This window comes from Natrix helvetica (assembly GCF_964273705.1).
Source record: "Natrix helvetica genome assembly, chromosome: 5".
Taxonomy (NCBI): Eukaryota; Metazoa; Chordata; class Lepidosauria; order Squamata; family Natricidae; genus Natrix; species Natrix helvetica.
Window position 1 is genome coordinate 5,448,416 of NC_138551.1, and position 20,067 is coordinate 5,468,482.

General features: G+C 45.1%; 1 protein-coding gene across 2 annotated transcripts in view; it reads right to left on the minus strand.

Annotated features, from left to right (window-relative positions):
- CAPN10 (calpain 10) overlaps nucleotides 1-17,343 on the minus strand; it is a 38,074-nt gene extending 20,731 nt beyond the window's left edge. The window contains exons 1-8 of one of the 2 annotated variants that reach the window (XM_081956060.1): nucleotides 17,183-17,343; nucleotides 14,512-14,597; nucleotides 11,038-11,242; nucleotides 8,059-8,190; nucleotides 5,453-5,649; nucleotides 4,031-4,248; nucleotides 3,327-3,468; nucleotides 1,935-2,101 (exon numbers count right to left, since the gene is read on the minus strand). In XM_081956060.1, coding sequence (XP_081812186.1) covers nucleotides 1,935-2,101; nucleotides 3,327-3,468; nucleotides 4,031-4,248; nucleotides 5,453-5,649; nucleotides 8,059-8,190; nucleotides 11,038-11,181 — 1,000 coding nt within the window. In that variant the 5' untranslated portion in view covers nucleotides 11,182-11,242; nucleotides 14,512-14,597; nucleotides 17,183-17,343. The remainder of the gene's footprint in view (nucleotides 1-1,934; nucleotides 2,102-3,326; nucleotides 3,469-4,030; nucleotides 4,249-5,452; nucleotides 5,650-8,058; nucleotides 8,191-11,037; nucleotides 11,243-14,511; nucleotides 14,598-17,182) is intronic. The other variant, XM_081956061.1, reaches the window with a different exon arrangement.
- Nucleotides 17,344-20,067: the final 2,724 nt, after the last annotated feature.

Consider the following 20,067-nt stretch of genomic DNA (forward strand, 5'->3'; position numbering starts at 1 on the left):
CAAACATGCGGTCGTTAAGTGAATCTGGCTTCCTCATTGAGAAGGTCGCAAAAGATGATCACATGTGATATTGCAACCGCCATAAATATGAGCCAGTTGCCGAGCGTCTGGCTTTGGATCACATGACCACAGGGATGCTGCAACGGTTGCTAAGTGTGAAAAATGGTCATAAGTCACTTCTTTCCAGGGCGGTTGTAACTTTGAACCGTCACTATACAAACTATTGTATGTCAAGGACTATCTGTACTTGTGACCCAAAGGTGATTCTTTTTTTCCCCCCAGGAGGCAACTGGACGTTCTTGTTTTTTCTTTTGAAGAGGTTTCGCTTCTCAACCAAGAAGCTTCTTCAACTCTGAGTGGATGGTGGAATGGAAGGATTGATACTCCTTGCAGACAGCTGGTCAATTGCCTCCTTTTAGAGGGTTGTTGAAGAAACTTTCGGACAACAAAAGCACCTTTAAGACAACTAGGACCTGGATGACTGAGAATCTATACCAGGGCAGAGGAAGCTATGGCACATGGCCTCTTTCTTAATTAATATTAATATGGTTTTACAAAACATTAACTGGTTTTGGCAGCTTACAATACCATAAAATTGTAAAGATAAAGGTTCCCCTCGCTAGTCGTTCCTGACTCTAGGGGGCGGTGCTCATCTCCGTTTCAAAGCCAAAGAGCCAGCGCTGTCCGAAGACATCTCCGTAGTCATGTGGCTGGCATGACTCAATGCAGAAGGCGCACAGAACGCTGTTGCCTTCCCACCAAAGGTGGTCCCTATTTTTCTACTTGCACTTTTTTTACGTGCTTTCGAACTGCTAGGTTGGCAGAAGCTGGGACAAGTAACGGGAGCTCACTCCGTTACATGATGCTAGGGATTCAAACCACTGAACAGCTGACCTTTCCGATCAACAAGCTCTGTGTCTTAGCCACAGAGCCACCGCGTCCCTTTGGAAGCTTACGATGCCCTAAATATTGTACAATGCCTTAAATATCCCAGAGTCATCTGGAAGCTATCCAGAGTCATTCGCTATGAGATGGGCATCCAATAAATTCAACAAGTCAATAAATAAATAAATGGTATAAAACATTTAAAAGGTTAAAAACATCAGGCAATCGAAAGTTAAACCTTTAAAACTGACAACAATATGGATAAAACGAACACGTTGAAGTCCTCTTTGTGGGAAGGCAAGCCGTCACCTCAACTCAGCTCCACTGCGTAGGCATGAGTCTCCTGCCGGCCGGCTGATTTTTGGGTCTCTGCCGTGCATGCGGGAATGCGCACGCATGCGGGAATGCGCACGCATGTAGAATGCATGCGCATGCATGGGGGGAGGGATGGTGTTGCGGTGGGTTGCACACGTATAGGCTGCGGGGGGCAGGGAGAGCATGGGGGGGTCATGGGAGCATGTGTGGCAGGGGGGAGTCGCACACGCATGCACCGGAATTCAGGGGGAGCATGGGGGGGTTGTGTGCGCATGCGCACAGGGTGGGGCATGCGGGGTTGCGTGCGTCGTGCACGCATTGCATTATGGGTATGGGATCTTTTGTCACGCGAGGACTAAAAGGTTAGCCACCACTGATCTATACTTCTGAGGGTAGAAGAAGAAGCAATGGGTGGAAACTAATCAAGGAGAGAAGCAACTTAGAACTGAGGAGAAATTTCCTGACAGTGAGAACAATTAATCAGTGGAACAGAAGTTGCCTCCAGAAGTTGTGAATGCCCCAACACTGGAAGTCTTTAAGAAGATGTTGGATAGCTATTTGTCTGAAATGGTATAGGATTTCCTGCCTAGGCAGGGGGTTGGACTAGAAGACCTCCAAGGTCCCTTCCAACTCTACTATTGTATTGTATTGTACTGTATACAGATTATCTGTACTTGTATTTTGCAAAAAAGGTCTTTTCTTTTAAAAACTGGCTCTTTCCCACCACCACATACCAGTGTAAAGGCTCTGAAGCTGTCCTTCTTCGGTGACAGGGTATCCGGTGATGACCTCATCAAATTCCGTGAAAAATTCCTCTTCTTCAGCCCAAAAGTCTCCTTCCTGTAGCTGGGATAAAAGTTCAGCGCCCACCACCGGATCCAACTGGTTCCATCCTGGCCCTCTGAAGACCAGAAATCACAGAGAATATTAATACGGTTTTTACAAAACATTAACTGGTTGGGGCAGCTTGCAATACCATAAATATTGTAAAGTTAAAGGATCCCCTCGCACATATGTGCTAGTTGTTCCCGACTCTAGGGGGCGGTGCTCATCTCAGTTTCAAAGCCGAAGAGCCAGCGCTGTCTGAAGACGTCTCCGTGGTCATGTGGCCGGCAGGACTAAACGTCGAAGGCGCATGGAACGCTGTTCCCTTCCCACCGAAGGTGGTCCCTATTTTTCTACTTGCATTTCTTTACATGCTTTTGAACTGCTAGGTTGGCAGAAGCTGGGACGAGTAACGTGAGCTCACCCCGTTATGCTGCACTAGGGATTCGAACTGCCGAACTTTCTGATGCACCAGCTCAGTGTCTTAGCCACTGAGCCACCACGTCCCTTTGGCAGTTTACAATACCATAACTATTGTACAATGCCTTAAATATCCCAGAGTCATCTGGAAGCTATCCAGAGTCGTTCGTTATGAGGTGGGCATCCAATAAATTCAACAAGTCAATAAATAAATAAGCAGTATAAAACAATTATAAGGTTAAAAACATCGGGCAATTGAAAGTTAAACCATTAAAACTGACAACAATAGGGATAAAACGAAGACGTTGAAGCCCAGACGTGCCGTTTGGGGAATCTTGGGAAGTGAACGCTGTACAAGCAGAATAGGGAATTATGGGATTTGAAGTCCACATGATTTAAACCAGCCAAAATTGAGAAACTGTGAGCTGCAACCTTATGCTTGCTTGCGCTTCGCTACCATGCGGTGACAATGTGCCATGAAGTCTGGGGAAAGCGGATGTGAGCGGGGAGGCTTAGGGGAAATCGAAAGTAACTTCTGTATCTCCCCAAGATGCTGCCTCAAGGTCACCCGGCTGGGAGAAGACAGCAGCTGCATAGCAACTTATGGGTGAAGTGACTGTTCTGAAAACATCTTGTTTGGACCTGATTGGTCATGGGGGGGCGGGATTAGACATGGCAGGCATCTAGGAGAAGAAACCTAGGGATTTTGGCGCGCGATTCTCAGTTCTGGCTATGCTTGATCGCAATACACTTGACTTCTAATAAAACTACTCCTTTCCCAACGAATGGAGGAAAGGATCGTTTTACTTAGAGGTTTAAGTAGTGGTGGAGCCGACAGAAACACTATTGTAGATTCTGGAGTCAACAGATGGCCCACTCACCCTTCCCTCCAGGGGCCTTTCCAACAGCGCCTCCCCCAGGGATTCCGGATCCGCAGCAGGATTGTCTCTTTCCTGGACACCTTGGAAAGATCCTGCATGTCAACCACAATGAAGGCATGGAACTCTCCCAGTTGGCTGGTCCCTGGAGTGCAGAAAGAGAGATAATGTGGTAGCCCCCACTTTGTCCAATTTCTGAGAACTTAAATAAGGCACAGCAGCTCCTGGGAAGCCAGGTGAGGGTGGTGGGAGGGGCTTCAGAGAGGGGGAGTTGCTGCAGGGATGATGATCTCCACGCACCGACATCACTGCCCTGCTTGGTGGGAGCCTGCAAGGAATTTGTGGGTCCCAATCTGAGCTGGAATGTCATAAGGAGGACACCAACAACACCTTGTAGCAGAGATGGTATTCAGCCGGTTCGCACCGGTTCGCCCAAACCATTGGCAGAGGTTTTGCCCAGTTTAGCGAACCAGTACGATGGCCAGCTGGCCACGCGCCCGAACCCGTCCCCCTGCCCATCTGGTGGCCGCTCACTTGCGCCGCCTCTTTGCATACCGACCAACCGGAGGCCTTTTCAGTCCTCTTTGAGTGCCCACCCAAGCCCACCCAGAACAACGCCCTGGGTATAAAGGATGAAATATATTTTGATACGAAACTTTCCACAGGACTAACAACGAGACCGAAGTGAAATTCTCCCCTTCCCCTACCTTGCCGTGAACTGAAGACAGAACAGCTCATAACACATTTCTCCTTCAGGTTCATCAACTGTCTGAACACCGTTTTCTCCAAGACTTTGCCGGCCCGCTCTCGTTCAGGATTTTGACTCAGGTCTTTCAATGACCAGCGTTCCGCCAGGCCTCCGGTCAAGTCAACAAGGGCATCGGCCACCTGGCCTGCCCAGAGCTGCTCGTACGATCCATGAACCCTGAAAGCAGAAAGACTAGCTGTGTTAGTCCTCGACATACGACCACAATTGAGCCCAGCGTGTATGTTGCTACGGGAAGAATTTGCTTCGTTGTACGACTTTTCCTCGCCACATTTGTTAAGTGAATCAATGCAGTTCTTAAACTAGGGATGTGGTTGCTAAGTGAATCGGACTTCCCTGTTGACTTTCCTCTTCAGAAGGTGGCAAATGGGACAATGTGACTCCGGGACAGTGCAATCGTCATAAAAAGTCGGTTATGGCTTTGGTGATCAGCTTCTGTCAAACCAAATCAACCGGGAAGCCTGATTCACTTAACAGCTGTGTTACTAACCTAACAACTGCAGTGATTCGCTTAACAACTTATGGCAAGGAAGGAAAGGAATGGACGGAAGAAGGGAAAGAGGGATGGCAGAACAAGAGGGAGGAAGGAAAGGAAGGAAAAAAGGAGAGGGAGGGAGGGAGAGAAGGAAGGAAAGGAGGAAGGAATGGAGAGAAGAGGGAGGGAGGGAAAGAGGGAGGAGGGAAAGAAGAAAGGAAGGAGAGGGAGGAAGAGAAGGAGGGAGGGAGGGAGGGAGAAAAGGAATGGAGGGAAAGAAGGATGAACAAGAGGTAGGAAGGAAAGAAAGGAAAGAAGGGAAGAGAAGGAAGGAAAGGAGGAAGGAATGGAGAGAGAAGGAGGGAGGGAGGAAGGAAAGAAGAAAGGAAGGAGAGGAAGGAAGACAAGCAAGGAGGAGGAGGGAGGGAGGGAGAAAAAGAATGGAGGGAAAGAGGGATGGAGGAACAAGAGGTAGGAAGGAAAGGAAGGAAATGAGGAAGGAATGGAGGGAGAAGGAGGGAGTGAGGAAGACAAGCAAGGAGAAGGAGGGAGGGAGGGAGAAAAGGAATGGAGGGAAAGAGGGATAGAGGAACAAGAGGTAGGAAGGAAAGGAAGGAAAAAAGGAAGGAGGGGAGGGAGAGAAGGAAGGAAAGGAGGAAGGAATGGAGGAAGAAGGAGGGAGGGAGGAAAGAAGAAAGGAAGGAGAGGGAGGAAGAGAAGCAAGGAGGAGGGAGGGAGGAAAGAAAGAAGAAGAAAGAAGGAAAAAGGTCACAAATGGTGACCTTTTAAAATAGGGTAAAACTCAACTTAACAATGGACATTTCGGGGTCTACGGTGGTCATAAGTCGAGGACCACCTGTAACCAAAGTGGCCATGCCCATCACATACTTGGCATAAGCTTTCTCCAGCAGGGGGAGCCAAAACACGTCCTCCGTCTGGCACTGGGAGAAACAGAGCTTGCCCCCCAGGCAAGGCAGCCGATCATCGATGGTCACCTCCACCCAGTGGCCAAACTGCCAGATACGACAAGTGAAGCAGCCTCGGTATTTCTCATCCTTCCAACTGGGCTGGCCTGGAGGGATCACCTGGGATAAGGAGAAGGGTCACTCAGTGGTACGAATGCAATTGGTTGAAACAGCCGTCAGTTTCCTAGACTAGAGCGCTTCAGCCCTCTCACCCAACCTTTCTAGGTCCCCAAGGTTCTGGTCCTCATGGAGGCAAAGGGTATTTGAAAATGCCCATAGATAGGTTTTTCACAACGGTGGAAAAATGGAAGAGATCCCTACAGATGAAAGTGCAATAAAAATATATTAGAATGCGAAGAGATGGATAGATTGACCTCCCCCCGGATATCAGGACTACCACCGACCTCCGCTCCTTCCGTAAGAAGCTAAAAACCCACCTGTTCAATTTAGCCGGCCTGGCCTAATTCCCAATTTTAGTCCCTCAACCCTGCATTTTTAAGTTTTTTTAGGAGTATGCTTTTTAGTTGCTTTTAATTTTTACTTTTCTGTACAGCTGTATTAGGTTTAATTCGTTTTTAAGGGTATAGGATATTTATCTTTTGTATTCGTTTTAATGAGACACCTGTACACCGCCCCGAGTCCCTTCGGGGAGAGGGGGCGGTCTATAAATCCTGAAAAATAAAATAAATAAATAAATAAATTAACAGAACAAAGAAGGAAGAAACAGGGTATTTTTTAACATGGGACTTGTTTTACCAATGGTTAGCTAACCGAAAGAGAAGTTAGAAACTCAAAAGTTTAAGAGAATGATTAACTATACAATGAAGGTTTAATAGTATGGATATACTACTACTACTACTATTATTATTATATATTGTATTCATTAAACATGAAACTCAGCCAACTGAACTTTCAAAAATGCATCACAAATACCAGTGACTGGTGCTAATGGTTGATACGGTTTGTTGTTGTTGTTGTTGTTGTTATTTATACTTTATTCATTAAACATGAAACTCAGCCAACTGAACATTCAAAAATACATTACAAATACCCGTGACTGGTGCTAATGGTTGATACGGTTTGCTGCCAGCGTCCTAGGGATCAACCAAGGACCTGCTTAAAATATAAGATGTTCCGAGTAGCGCAGTTTTTTGCAGTTCCACTGGTGTTATTGCAGGAAGCTGCAATTTGTTGATGTATCTTGTAAAATTATTATTATTATTATTTTATTATTATTATCAGTACTAGGAATATTATTATTATTACTATTATTATTTTTCAAAATTAACTGTACCCAGACAACACACGGTTCATGCAGATCAGGGGTGTCAAACTCAAGGCCCACATGGGGCCCTCCGGAGCTCCGTTTTCGCTGGCACAGCACTCGGGCCCCCACAGGCGCCACTGACACGAGTGATGTTGAGCTGGTCACGCCTACCCTGGACACACCCACCCCGGCCCCCCAAGGTCAAACACAACCCTGATGTGGCCCTCAATGAAATCGAGTTTGATACCCCTGATGTAGATATTGAGTTTTTTATGTTTACTAAAGAAAAATGTATAATAAACAATATAAATATAAATAATATAAATATAAATATAAACAATATAAATAATATAAACATAAATATAAATATAAATATAAACATAAATATAAATATAAATAATATAAATAATAATATAAATAATATAAATAATATAAATAATATAAATAATATAAATATAAATAATATAAATATAAATATAAATATAAATATAAATATAAATATAAATATAAATATAAATATAAATATAAATATAAATAATATAAATATAAATAATATAAATATAAATAATATAAATATAAATATAAATAATATACATATAAATAATATACATATAAATATGTATAAGTATAAGTATAAATACACACACACACTTTATTTTCGGAGTATAAGACACACTTTTCCCCCCCTAAGAGGGTGAAAATTTGGGTGCGTCTTATACACCGAATGTAGCCTTGTCCACCCGCAAGCCCCTACACTTTGGCCTCTGCCGCCCTCCTTTTGTTCCAGCTGGCGGGGATTAGAATGGGTGGAAAATGGGGTGCACGAAGGCCAAAAACTGGCCATGCGGAGGCTGAAAATGGTGCACGTGGAGGCGGCAATGGCAATCCCTGCAGCCTGAAACAGCTGATTATCGGGAGGCTGATCCAACGGACAATCAGCTGCTTCTGCTATTCAGGATGTGCTGAAACTGAAACAGGCTGTTTGCTGCAAGGAGGCAAATTGCTGGGAGGCAGAGGCAGATTTTTTTTTCTTGCTTTCCTCCCTAAAAGCTAGGTGCGTCTTATACTCCGAAAAATGAAATTAAGGTCCTCTTCTTCCATTTAATGCATCCTTTTGCTTAGTTTGAATAATTTTATTTAATTGGAGATTCCTGATTCCCGAGTCTTTGGGTGCAGGGATGCAAATGTTATTGTAGTTAAACCGAAAATTGAATGGAGGCAATAAGTTTTGTTTAGAAATCTCGCCCTCTGAGGGACTTTACCTTGGTGAGCAGGTATTTATTTTTCTGCAAAGCGGCACAAGCACAGAGAAACCAGCAATCTCCCAGCATGCCTTGCTTGACCTGCCATTCATGTTGACTGTCGGAAAATAACCGAGGTGAAGAGCAGATCTCCTGATGGGGAAGAAAAATAGAATTTAGAGAGGAAACATGCTATGTTTGCAATATTTTTTTCTCCCTTCCTTCCTTCTTCTCTTTGCTTCTCTCCCTCCCTCTGCTTCCTTCCTTTCCTTCCTCCTTCTTTCCCCTCTCCCTCTCTCCTTCTCTCTCCATTCCCTCTTCCTTTCCTTCCTTCCTTCTCTCCCTCCCTCTTCCTTTCTCCCTCTTTATTTTTTCCTTCCTTCTTTCCCTCCCTCCATTCCTTCTTCTCCTTGCTTCTCTCCCTCTCCTTCCTTTCTTTCCTTCCTCCCTCCCTCTCCTTCTCTCTCCCTCCCTCTTCCTTTTCCTTTCTTTTCTCCCTTTTTTCTTTCTTTCTTTCCTTCTTCCCTCTTGTTCTTCAATCCCTCTTTCACTCCCTCCCTCCATTCCTTCCTTCCACTCCTTCTCTCCCTCCCTCTCCTTCTTTTCTTCTTTCCTTCCTCCCTCTTTTCCTCCCTCCTTCTCTCCATTCCTTCCTTTCCTTCCTTCTCTCCCCCCTCTCCTTCCTTTCTTTTCCTCCCTCCTTCTTTTCCTTCCTCCCTCTCTCCTTCCTTCTCTGTCCATTCCTTCCTTCTCTCCCTCCCTCCTTCTCCTTCCTTTTTTCCTTCCTTCCTCTCTCTTGTTCCTCCATCTCTCTTTGCCTGCCTCCCTCCCTCCCTTCCTTCTTAAATGTATATGCCTCCTGACTCTCAGTGATTCTAACTCTAGACAGCTATTACTGGTGCAAAGGAAGATTTGTTGTTATTGTATTATTGCAATGCACTGGCTTCTATACTATTGTGGTATACTATATACCCCTCAGTGTCTCTTTAAAATGAGGCAGTCCATACATTTTATAAATAAATGAAATAACAATTAAACTCTTTTCTCGACTGCATTCTCAGAGTATTTTCCGCATCTAATGTGCATTTTGACCAAGAGGTGAACTTTTGTGTACACAGTTGAACTATTAAACTATTAAACAAGAAATTAGCCAGGTCAAAGCATGGCAGTGGGAACCAAGATTGATCTAGCATTCCAGCTGGAAAGAAAGTTGTTTGTACATGTGTACCGTGGGGTTGGGGAATTTCCTGAGCTGGAAATTCTGGGAAGATTGAATTCTGGTAAATAATAAGGTTATCACCCTGTTTCATCAAATGGCACTGAAAAAAGTGCCTATCTCCCATCTCCTCCCACTTATGGCTGCAGGACTGTAACTTTGTGGCTTGTATCCTTACGATTGATATTGACAGTTTCCTGATTGCTTATTTGTACCTATGATTATCATTAAGTGTCGTACCTTATGATTCTTGACGAATGTATCTTTTCATTTCTTTTTATGTACATGGAGAGCATCTGCATCAAAGCCAAATTCCTTGTGTGTCCAATCACACTTGGCCGATAAAGAATTATATTCTATTCTATTTTTCATTCCAATATTTATTCTATTCAATTCTATTCTTCATTCCAATATTTATTCTCTTCTCTTCTCTTCTATTCTTCATTCCAATATTTATTCTATTCTATTCTTCATTCCAATATTTATTCAATTCTATTCTATTCTTTTTTTTAAAAAAACAACGTTTTATTGTTTTTTAAAAAAGTTTTACAAGGAAAAAGGTGATGGGTAAATACAAATTTTGACAGTTGCACTGTGCGGTAGGTGTCCCCTCCCTCCATACTCAAGGTATACATTTGCAAAAAATTTCATTACTAAATAGGTACAAATAGTCAGCATGTAAATTCAATTAATAAATTCGGTCAACTTATATCAAGCAAGTTTTCTTGTTCATTTTTGTGATCTGAGTTTTCTCAATGTCGCCCCATCTCCCCCCGCTGGCAGAGCTCCGGCCCCTCCCGTGTCCTGTATATCTGGTGTAGGATCGTCTGATTTTTCTAAGAGTGTTTTGTTTTTGTCCATAAAGGCCTGTGCCTCTATGGGTGTGTTAATTCTAACTCTTGTGTCCTCCCAGAATACTAACATACCTTCAGGCATCTGCCATCTATTCTATTCTATTCTTCATTCCAATATTTATTCTATTCTATATTCCAATATTTACTCTATGCTATTCTATTCTTCATTCCAATATTTATTCTATTCAATTCTATTCTTCATTCCAATATTTATTCTATTCTATTCTTCATTCCAATATTTATTCTATTCTATATTCCAATATTTATTCTATTCTATTCTTCATTCCAATATTTATTCTATTTCATTCCATTCCATATTCCAATATTTATTCTATTCTATTTTATTCTTCATTCTAATATTCTATTCTATTCTTCATTCTAATATTTATTCTCTTCTATTCTTCATTCCAATATTTATTCTATTCTATTCCAGTCCAGTCCATTCTTCATTCCAATATTCTGTTCCATTCTATGACCATTTTTCACACTTATGGCTGTTGCCGCACCCCACCCACCCTATTCACAGGATCAAAATTCCAACACTTGGCAACTGACTCGTATTTACAACTGTTGCAAGATCCCAGAGCTACGTGCCCCCCCAATTTGCGACCGTCTGGCAAGCAAATTCAATGGGGAACCCAGATTCCCTTAACATCCGTGTGACTAACTGAACAACTCCAGGGATTCCCTTAACAGTGGTGGGAGGAAAGGTCGTAAAACGGGGCAAAATTCAGTGAACCGCCATCTCATTTAGCAACAGACACCTCGGATCCAATTGTGGTAGGAAGTCGAGGATTACCTGCATATGGGAAGGTCTTTGCAGGCAGGCATTTCATTTCTATTTTCTAAAATAGGGACAGCTCTTTCGGGCAGCTGTCCAGATAGGAAAGTGTTAGGAGTTTTACCCCACCGTGATTTTCAAAAACAAACCTGAGGTCTCAGCCAGTAGATTTCTCCTTTGAACTGAGCCAACGGAGTAGAACAGTTGAAAAAGAGGGAATCGTCACTAGCCGGAAACGCCAGGTCCTTGTAAAGGTCTCCCTTCGGATCTGCCAGGACCCCGACGCTCAGCATCTTTTACAAATCTGCAAGGACCTGTAGCCCCTTCGGAGGCAACTGGGAACCCGATTTAAATCTGCAAAACATGTTAGGAGGCCAGGAGAGAGAAATTACTTTAAAAAGGGTGTTTTGAGAAAGTAGAAACATAGAAAAAAATAGTCCTGATGAGAATGAGAGAGTTGGAAGGGACCTTGAAGGTCTTCTAGTCCAACCCCCTGCTTAGGCAGGAAACCTTACACCATTTCAGACAAATGGTTATCCAACCTCTTCTTAAAAACTTCCAGTGTTGGAGCATTCACAACTTCTGGAGGCAAGTAGTTCCACTGATGAATTATTCTAAGTGTCAGGAAATTTCTCCTTCTTTCTAGGTTGCTTCTATCCTTGATTAGTTTCCATCCTTTGCTTCTTGTTCTGCCCTCAGGTGCTTTGGAGAATAGTTTGACTCCCTCTTCTTTGTGGCAATCCCTGAGATATTGGAAGGCTGCTATCATGTCTCCCCTAGTCCTTCTTTTCATTAAACTAGACCTACCCAGTTCCTGCAACCGTTCTTTATCTGTTTTAGCCTCCAGTCCCCTAATCCTCTTTGTTGCTCTTCTCTGCACTCTTTCTAGAGTCTCCACATCTTTTCTACATCGTGGCAACCAGAACTGAATGCAGTATTCCAAGTGTGGCCTTACCAAGGCATTATAAAGTGGTATTAACACTTCACGTGATCTTGATTCTCTCCTTCTGTTGATGCAGCCTAGAACTGTGTTGGCTTTTTTGGCAGCTGCTGCACACGGCTGGCTCCTATTTCAATGGTTGTCCACTAGGACTCCAAGATCCCTCTCACTACTATTGAGCCAGGTACCACCTATGCTGTACCTGTGCGTTTTGTTTTTCTTGCCTAAATGTAGAACCTGACTTTTTTCACCTGCAGCTACATTTCATGTTTCTTTTTCTTCTCTGCATATTTAAAATGTGCTGGCATTTTTTTAAAAAACTGAAGAAAGCATGGGACAAAATTATAAAGGACATCGGAAGATCAATCCGGTGCAAAAGAAAAACAAAGAAACAATCAAGGAGAAAAAGTCTACAGAGGCAATTACAAAGAGAATACCAACCTTGCAATATCCATACTTAGTTCCATTAATACCCTGTTTTCCCGAAAATAAAACCTCCCAGGATAATAAGCCCAATCGGACTTATGAGCGCATGTGCTAAAATAAGCCCTCCCCTAAAATATTTAAACGCATGCACAGCCGGTCCCCGTCATTTCCTCGGGAGAAGGAAGGGGACATGTCCCACGCGCCCCTGCCATCCACGCGGAATGGCCTCGCGAAGGCCAATCCCGCAAACCCTAGTTACTGTGCCCCTTCTCTTAGTGGCGGCCGCAAAAAGAGCAGCATTAGGGCTGACAATAATGTACCAGAAACAGAGACAGTACTTCCGGCCCTCTCTGGATCAGCTGATCCGCGGGCCGAGGTTAAGGGGCCTCCTGTACCTCAAAAATAATAAGACCTCCCCGAAAATGAGACCAAGAACTTATTTCGGGGGTCAAAAGAAAATAGGACCCTGTCTTATTTTCGGGGGAACACAGTATTTAAGGGAAAATATAGTGAATGCAACGAATAAAAGAATTAACCTGCACAGACACCGCAAGACGAGAGGTATTTCAGAAAAGAGACCAATTGGTGATCAAAAATCAATTTTTGTCAAACTTAGCAACTCTGTGTAAAGGAACGCTGGAGGATTCTGGGAATTGGGCCCTATCTAATAAAATCAAATTCAAGGGTGAAAAGAGTCAGGTTCTACACTTAGGCAACAAAAACGAAATGCACAGGTACAGTATAGGTGGTACCTGGCTCAATAGTAGCAACTGTGAAAGGGATCTTGGAGTCCTAGTGGACAACCATTTAAATAGGAGCCAGCAGTGTGCAGCAGCTGCCAAAAAAGCCAACACAGTTCTAGGCTGCATCAACAGAGGGATAGAATCAAGATCACGTGAAGTCTTAATACCACTTTATAAAGCCTTGGAAAGGCCACACTTGGAATACGGCTTTCAGTTTTGGTCGCCACGATGTAAAAAAGATGTGGAGACTCTAGAAAGAGTGCAGAGAAGAGCAACAAAGAGGATTAGGGGACTGGAGACTAAAACATATGAAGAACGGTTGCAGGAACTGGGTATGTCTAGCTTAAGAGAAAGAAGGACTAGGGGAGACATGATAGCAGTCTTCCAATATCTCAGGGGTTGCCCCAAAGAAGAGGGAGTCAAGCTATTCTCCAAGACATCTGAGGGTAGAACAAGAAGCAATGGGTGGAAACTAATCAAGGAGAGAAGCAACTTAGAACTGAGGAGAAATTTCCTGACAGTGAGAACAATGAATCAGTGGAACAGAAATTGCCTCCAGAAGTTGTGAATGCCCCAACACTGGAAGTCTTTAAGAAGATGTTGGATAGCCATCTGTCTGAAACGGTATAGGGTTTCCTGCCTAGGCAGGGGGTTGGACTAGAAGACCTTCAAGGTCCCTTCCAACTCTACTATTGTATTGTATTGTAACCATTTGTCTGAAACAGTATAGGTTTTCCTACCTAGGCAGGGGGTTGGTCTAGAAGACCTCCAAGGTCCCTTCCAACTCTGCTATTGTATTGTATTGACTTGAATTCCACCCATCTTAAAGTGGCTAAGTTTGAGAAACATTACATTAAAATTTGACTTTCCAGGTTCAAGGCACCTTCTTCCTACCCAAAGTAGAAACAAACTAGATGTGAACTTCCCAGAATGAGATGATTTATTCATTAAATTTATTAGTGGCCCATTTCATTTCAAAGCGATTTCGATGGCCGGTTGGTTTTAGAAATTCGGTCTACTTTTAACAAAACCTTTCTAGCAATACAGGTGGTCCTCGACTTGCAAGTGTTCATTGAGTGACAGTTCAAAGTTATGATGGTACTGAAAAAAGTAATTTATAACCGTTTTCCCCTTGGTCTCATGATCAAAACTTAGACGCTTGGCAACTGACTCATATTTATGACGGAAGCCAGATTCACTTAACAACAGTGTTTCTAACTTTACAATTGCAACAATTCACTCAACAACTATGGCAAGGAAGGTTCTCAAATGGATCAAAAGTCACTTAACAACTGTCTCATTTTAGCAACAGAAATTTTGGGCTCAATTGTGGTTGTACTTCGAGGACTACTTGTATTTAAAAGATGGGGTAAACCATGACTTTGGCGATCCCTTTACAACTGCAAATGTGTTTTATGTCCTAATCCAGGGTGAACCATGTGCTTTTTCGTTTCTAAAGATGACACTGATTTAATTGCATCTTCTGATACATACAGGTGAGCTAATTTGCTTACCATCTTTTCATCAGCTGCAGTTGCTAAATTCTCTGGACACCCCAGCTGCATTCTGATTAATCCACAAATAGAGCAGATAGACAAGGCTGCAGGTAAAACACAATTCATAACCAATCAAAATCAGAGAGAGAGAGGGAGAGTGGAAGAAGAGGAGGAAGAGAAAGTAGTAGTAGTATACATGTAGTAGTAGTAGTAGTTAAATATACAATATGCAATAGGAAAGTTGGAAGGGACCTTGAAGGTCTTCTAGTCCAACCCCCTCCCTAGGCAGGAAACCCTATACCGTTCCAGACAAATGGCTATCCAACATCTTCTTAAAGACTTCCAGTGTTGGGGCATTCACAACTTCTGGAGGCAATTTCTGTTCCACTGATTCATTGTTCTGTCAGGAAATTTCTCCTCAGTTCTAAGTTGCTTCTCTCCTTGATTAATTCCCACCCATTGCTTCTTATTCTACCCTAGGAGTCTTGAAGAATAGTTTGACTCCCTCTTCTTTGTGGCAGCCCCTGAGATATTGGAAGACTGCTTTCATCAAACTAGACATCCCCAGTTCTTGCAACCGTTCTTCATATGTTTTAGCCTCCAGTCCCCTAATCCTCTTTGTTGCTCTTCTCTGCACTCTTTTTAGAGTCTCCACATCCTTTTCACTTTGTGGCGACCAAAACTGGATGCAGGATTCCACGTGTGGCCTTACCAAGGCCTTATAAAGTGGTATTAACATCTTGATTCTATCCCTCTGTTGATGCAGCCTAGAACTGCGTTGGCTTTTTTGGCAGCTGCTGCCCACGGCTGGCTCCTATTTAAATGGTTGTCCACTAGGACTCCAAGATCCCTTTCACAGTTACTACTGTTGAGCAAGGTACCACCTATACTGTACCTGTGCATTACGTTTCTCTTGCCTAAATGTAGAACCTTACTCTTTTCACCATTGAATTTCATTTTATTGGATAGTGCCCAATGTTCAAGTTTGTCAAGATCCTTCTGTATCTTTAGCCTATCTTCTGAAGTGTTGGCTATTCCTGCCAGCTTGGTGTCATCTGCAAATTTGATGAGTTACCCATTTATTCCCTCATCCATATCATCAGTTGTTGTTGTTTTGGCTGGAAATATTCATATGGTAGGGCTGCTCAAAGACTTGGATGGAAATGGCACAGGTGCCTGACCAAATCATTACCATCCTCCTCCTTTTCATATTCTGCCAATGTGGTTCCTAGATCTTGAAGAGACCTAACTCAACCCACAGCCAGGGACTCCCAATTTGGGGTACAGAGCAGCCAACTGAATAACAGAATACGAGTAGGCAGAAGAATAGAATAGCAGAGTTGGAAGGGACCTTGGAGGTCTTCTAGTCCAGCCCCCTGCTCAAGCGGGAGACCCTCTACCATTTCCGACAAGTGGCTGCCCAGTCTCTTCTTAAAAAGCCTTCACTGATGAAACACCTACGATGTCTGGTGGCAAGCTGTTCCACTGAGTCAATTCAACTCAAAATCTGAGCATCTCTTACGACCCCTCTGGGCCATTTATGAAGGGACGCGGTGGCTCAGTGGCTAAGACACTGAGCTTGTCGATCAGAAAGCTTGGCAGTTCGGAGGTTCGAATCCCTAGCGCTGCATAATGGAGTGAGCTCCCGTGACTTGTCCCAGCTTCTGCCAACCCCAGCAGTTTGAAAACATGTAAAAAATGCAAGTAGAAAAATAGGGACCACCTCTGGTGGGACGGGAACAGTGTTCCGTGCGCCTTCGGGAGTTGAGTCATGCCGGCCACATGACCACAGAGACGGACAGAGCTGGCTCTTCGGCTTTGAAACGGAGATGAGCACCGCCCCCTAGAGTTGGGAACGACTAGCACGTATGTGCGAGGGGAACCTTTACCTTTACCTAGTTAATGAAAAGAAGGACTAGGGTGATACGGTAGCAGTGTGCCAATAGTTATGGGGCTGCCCCAAAGAAGGGGGGGGGGGTTTCTACCTATTCTCCAAAGCACCAGAAGGCAAGACAAGACACAACGAATGGAAACCCAACAAGGAGAGAAGCAACCTGGAATTAAAGGAGAAACTTCCTGACTGTTAGGACAATGAATCAGTGGAACTGCTTGCCACCAGATGTTATGGGTGCTCCATCAATGGAGGCTTTTAAGAAGAGACTGGACAACGAGTTGTCTGAAATACAGGGGGTTCTGCCTGAGCGAGGGGTTGGACTAGAAGACCTCCAAGGTCCCTTCCACCTGTTATTTGGAGTTGGAGAAGGAGAAGGAGGGTCTCCTGCCTGAGCATGGGGTTGGACTAGAAGATCTCCAAGGTCCCTTCCAACTCGGTTATTCTGCTTATTTCCATCGGCTGCGCTGTCAGCCATCCCCTGGCCAGCGTCCCTGCTGCTGATCGCGGCCGAGGCCCCTCCGGTCCGAAATCCCGTCTCTGCTTACGGCAGGAGCTCAGCAGGAGCTCCGCGTGGCCGCTCTCCATATGGATAGACTGCTCCTAGGCAAGGAGGCTCTCTTAGGGACGCGCATCTTCCCGGGTTTCAGAACTGAAGCCCCCGGTTGCATCTCCTTCGACCCCGCCCGGCCATGCCCTTCCCTTCCCTTCCCCGTAACCCTTCTCTCTCCCCCACATCCTCTCCGGCTTCCCACCGGCAGACAAAGCTCGCGGCCCCCTCCCCGTCCCCACGCCCACCTTTCCCCACGGAAATCTCGGCAGAGGGCTCTCCCCTCTCTCTCTCTCCAGACGGACCCAGAGGCGACCCGATCCGCACCAGCCCCGCGCCCGAGCCTTCTGGACGCCGCCGCCGATCTCAAACGCCGGACGCGCATCTGTCCACGGCACCACCTTGGGGGAGGAAGGAAACTACCGTTCCCGGCATGCAGCGGGAGCAAGGAGCCGCCCCAGCTTCCCAGCATCCTTTGCGGAAGGAGAAAGAACTACGTCTCCCAGCAGCCCCTTGGAGCCCCCCCCCCCCCCGCCACGCCTGAATAGGCTTTGGGAAGCGGGAGCTCCGCTTGCTTTGCCCAGGGCTTGATTCGGGCGTAGTGCGCAGGCGCAGGCGATGCGGGTGTCTTCAATAGCCGCCGCTGCTGCTGCTGCTTCTGGGCTGCACGTGGCGGTTCCCGCCAGATGCCCCCCACCCCACCCGCCCCGAAGAGGGAGGAGGAGCTGCCCAAAATGAGGTCTCACCCCCACCCCCACCTATGCAACAGGCCAGGGGTGTCCAAACTTGGGAGCTTTAAGACTTGTGGACTTCAACTCCCAGAATTCCCCAGCCAGCCATGCTGCTTGAAGTCCACAAGTCTTAAAGTTCCCAAGTTTGGACACCCCTGCAATAGGCAATCAGACAGAGGGCCGGGAAAGCTCCGCCCAAAATACAATACAGTAGTCCTTGATTTAGAACTATTCCTTGAGTGACAGTTCAAAATGGCAAAGACCGGGGTGGGGGTGGGGTGGGGGAGGGACTTCAGTTGGCACCAGAAACCCGAAGACCAGCTTGCCGGAGCACAAATGCCTGTTTGGGGGGACGTTTTCTGGTGCCCACGATGACCAGCCGAGCAACCAAGCAGCTGGCAATTGCACACGTGCCCTCAGGTATGGCTCCACCTGTGGCACGCATGCCATAGGTTCGCCATCACGGCCCGATACCATTTCAATCAAGTGACTGTCCAGTCTATTCTTAAAAACCACTAATGATGATGCATCCACAATTTCTGGGGGCGAGCTTTGCCATTGGTTAATTGCCCTTACTGTTAGGAAGTTTCTCCTTAATTCCAGGTTGCTTCTATCCTCGATTAGTTTCCATCCTTTCTTCTCCTGCCTTTTGGTGCTTCTATCTATCTATCTATCTATCTATCTATCTATCTATCTATCTATCTATCCCAAAATTGGAGTGTTTGGCAACTTGTATTTGTGACAGTTGCAATCTCCTGGGGTCACTATTTGTGGCCTTCCAAGTCGCCTTAACCAATTTCTCACTTAGCAACCTACGTTTTGGGAACAACTGCGGTCATAAGTTGAAGATTACCTGTATGCTGACTTTGTAAACCACTTTGAGGGCTGTAAAGAACTGTGAAGTGGTATACAAGTCTAAGGGCTATTGCTATTCCTTCCTTCCTCTCTTCTGCCTTCCTTTTGTTCCTCCTACCAGCCACCAATTTCTTGCCCTGCATTTAAGGTAAAGGTTCCCGTCATATATGCTAGTTGTTCCCGACTCTAGGGGGCGGTACTCATCTCCGTTTCAAAGCTGAAGAGCCAGCGCTGTCCGAAGACGTCTCTGTGGTCATGTGGCCAGCAGAACTAAACACCAAAGGCTGTTTACCTTCCCAACGAAGGTGGTTCCTATTTTTCTACTTGCATTTTTTACATGCTTTCGAACTGGTAAGTTGGCGGAAGCTGGGACAAGTCACGGGAGTTCACTCCGTTACGCAGTGCTAGGGACTCGAGCAGTCAACCTTTCTGATCAACAAGCTCTGTGTTTTAGCCACTGAGCAACGCGTCCCCTGCATTTAGCGCAGGCTAATTCACTGCTCACTTCTAGGAGTTCGATCCTCACCAGTTCAAGGTTGTCTCAGCCTTCCATCCTTCCGAAATCGGGAAAATGAGGACCCGGATTATTGGGGGGCCAATAGGCTGACTCTGTAAACCGCTTAGAGACGGCTGTAAAGCACTGCAAAGCGGCATATAAGTCTAAGTGCTATTGCTATGACCTCATTTGCAATCACTCAACCCCGGTGCCAATGTTAACAGTAAGGTGGGCAAATCCTTACTTCCAACAGTGGTTGGGGCCTTATCATGAAGAGGATCCAAATCTTTGGGGCAGAAAGGTGTAGCTACACCCAATTCGCACATCAACTGATGTGCCTTGCGTGTCGTCTTGTCGTGTGTAACAAGAGCTTTTTCAAATGTTGCTTTGAAACAATGGTTGGGAGAAAGCAGATGTCACGCAATGACGTGTTCAAACAAGCTGTCGGGGCTGTCCGTTGGAGGTCAGAAAAGTCAAGATGGCTGCCACACAATATCCCCCACCCCCACCCTTTCTACCTGCATGGCTGCAGGCAGTTCAGCTTCAGCAAGGTCTTGCCTCTCTTGGTGCTTACTACAGGTAGTCCTCGACTTACAACAGTTCATTTAGTGGCTGCTCCAAGTTAGGACGACACTGAAAAAAGGGACTTACATGACCATTTTTCAGGCTACCATTGCAGCATTCCCCGTGGTCACATGATCAAAATTCAGATGCTTGGCAACTGACTCATACTTATGACGGTCACGCGATCCCCTTTTGCCACCTTCTGACAAGCCAAGGGAAGCCGGATTCACTGAACAACTGGGTGACTAACTTAACAACTGTAGTGATTCACTTAACAACTGTGGCAAGAAAAGTCATAAAAGGGGGCAAAACTCGCTGTCTTGCTTAGCGACAGAAAGTTTGGAGTCAATTGTGGTCGTAGATCGAGAACTACCTGCAACGTCCTTCTGATGCTGTCAATGGCTAGGGGAGGAAAAGCCACAAAACCTCCCAGTCGCAAACCTTAGTTTAATTCAACATTTATAAGTGATGTCATTGTAAGGCATCC